Below are 1,716 nucleotides of genomic sequence, written 5' to 3'. Positions count from 1 at the left end.
ACGTGAGGTTTTCAAGGCCGCCCCCCGATCTCGGCCCGGTTTGCTGGCACGTTGAATGCCGTGATGGCTTCTCATGTCTCTGATTCCAGTGCCGAGCTGTCCCCATCCAATTCATCCTCCTGTTGTGATGGTGTCACTCTCATCCAATGCTGAATGAAATGGGCGGCCCCATGCAGGAGTGACACCTTCATTACGGAGACATTAACGGTAAGCTGGCAGCGCCCACCCGTCCCCTTAAAGCTGAACTCCGGTCAGGAAAAGAGAACTTGTGTTCACCAGCCCACTGGCCCTTTAAGGCGTTCCGGGGGCTGCTCCCCGCGATGGGGGCTGCTCCCCGCGATGGGGGCTTCCCCCGGCTCCCCGCGATTGGGGCTCCCCTCGTGGCCACATGGTCAAGAGCTCGTACTCCCAGCTCCGGAACGATGATGGTGACGGCACAATACAGCGTCTTGCCATGTGTGTGCGTATGGCCGGTGTTGAGGAGTTAATAAAGTTTCTCTGACCCGTTTTAGACTTCCTGATCCGGAGTCTCCGGCCTCGCTTGGGGGTGGTTCTGGAAGGGCCCGCTTACTATCCTTGGTGGCCATTTCCTCAATAAGAAGTCATTGAAAAGCTTCTACAGTGCAGAGGTGACAAGACCGAGACCCCCGACGCTCCATGTCCGGCCTTCACACGGCACCGCCCGGCAGGGCCGGCCTTAGGGGTGTGCGAGCAGTGCGGCCGCACAGGGCGCCATGGCAACAAGGGCGCTGTGCGGCCGACACAGCTCGTCCTGGGGGCCGCTTCTGCCCATTACGCCGCACATGTCACATATCGTCGCAAACGTCGGAATGAGAGCAATAATTGTAGGGCCATCAATCACTGATAACACTAAACTGATGAGGGGTAAAAGCTTTTAAAGCGTCACCTATGGTCAATTTTGGGCATGGTAATTTTTTGCGGGTGCGCGCAATTTTAAAGCACGACATGTTTGGTGTCTATCTACCCAACGTGACCCTGTCTTTTATATTTTACCAAAAATATGGGTAATACATGGGTGTGGCCACTGAGGGTGTGGCCACTGAGGGGTGTGGTCACTGAGGGGCGCTGTAAAGCTTTCTCGCACAGGGCGCCTAAAGGCCTAAGGCCGGCCCTGCCGCCCGGCATTTGTACATTTCATGCCGGTGCAAAGCCGACTCATCCCAATGAGCGTGTCCCTCCCCCGGGATCAGACTAGGGCAGGGGTGGGCAAACTGGCCCTCCAGTTGTGGTGAAGCTACAACTCCCATCATGCCTGCGGCGCAGTCTTGCAATGCCTTGTGGGTTTTGTAGTTGCAGCTCAACCGGAGGGTCGGAGATTGCCCACCCGTGGACTACAGAGGGACCTGTGCAGACACCTGGAGGGAAAAGAAACACCCGCCTCTGGCCCCTCCTCCAATGGAAGTGATTGACAGCTGCGCTATCAAAATGTTATTGAGTGTTTATATGAGTACTCGCTCTGGGTCTGATGGGACTTGTAGTCCTCGTGTATGTAATGTTATCACATAAGGTGTGTGTGTGTGCGGGCGCCATGACAGGACGGCAAAGGGACGATAATCAGAGAGAGTGCGGGGAATTGTTTACATGGAGCTTGCAAATGATTGAGGAGTTGTCACCGGGCCCCCAATCTGACCTTCCTCTGGTGTCACCGGGCCTCCAATCCGATCCTCCTTTTGGCTCATTCGGGTTCTCCGGAGA

General features: G+C 55.9%; 1 protein-coding gene across 1 annotated transcript in view; it reads left to right on the top strand.

Moving 5' to 3' along the window:
• Positions 1–1,716, top strand: part of SMARCC1 (SWI/SNF related, matrix associated, actin dependent regulator of chromatin subfamily c member 1) — a gene marked incomplete at its 3' end in the record, with an annotated part of 46,685 nt that overhangs the window by 43,705 nt on the left and 1,264 nt on the right. The window contains exon 32 of the mRNA XM_018571513.1: positions 297–428. Coding sequence (XP_018427015.1) covers positions 297–428 — 132 coding nt within the window. The remainder of the gene's footprint in view (positions 1–296; positions 429–1,716) is intronic.

This window comes from Nanorana parkeri, unplaced genomic scaffold, assembly GCF_000935625.1.
Source record: "Nanorana parkeri isolate BGI_ZX_2015 unplaced genomic scaffold, ASM93562v1 scaffold1772, whole genome shotgun sequence".
Lineage (NCBI taxonomy): Eukaryota > Metazoa > Chordata > Amphibia > Anura > Dicroglossidae > Nanorana > Nanorana parkeri.
Note: the sequence above shows the minus strand (reverse complement) of the source record. Positions and strands in the feature narration are given on the sequence as shown.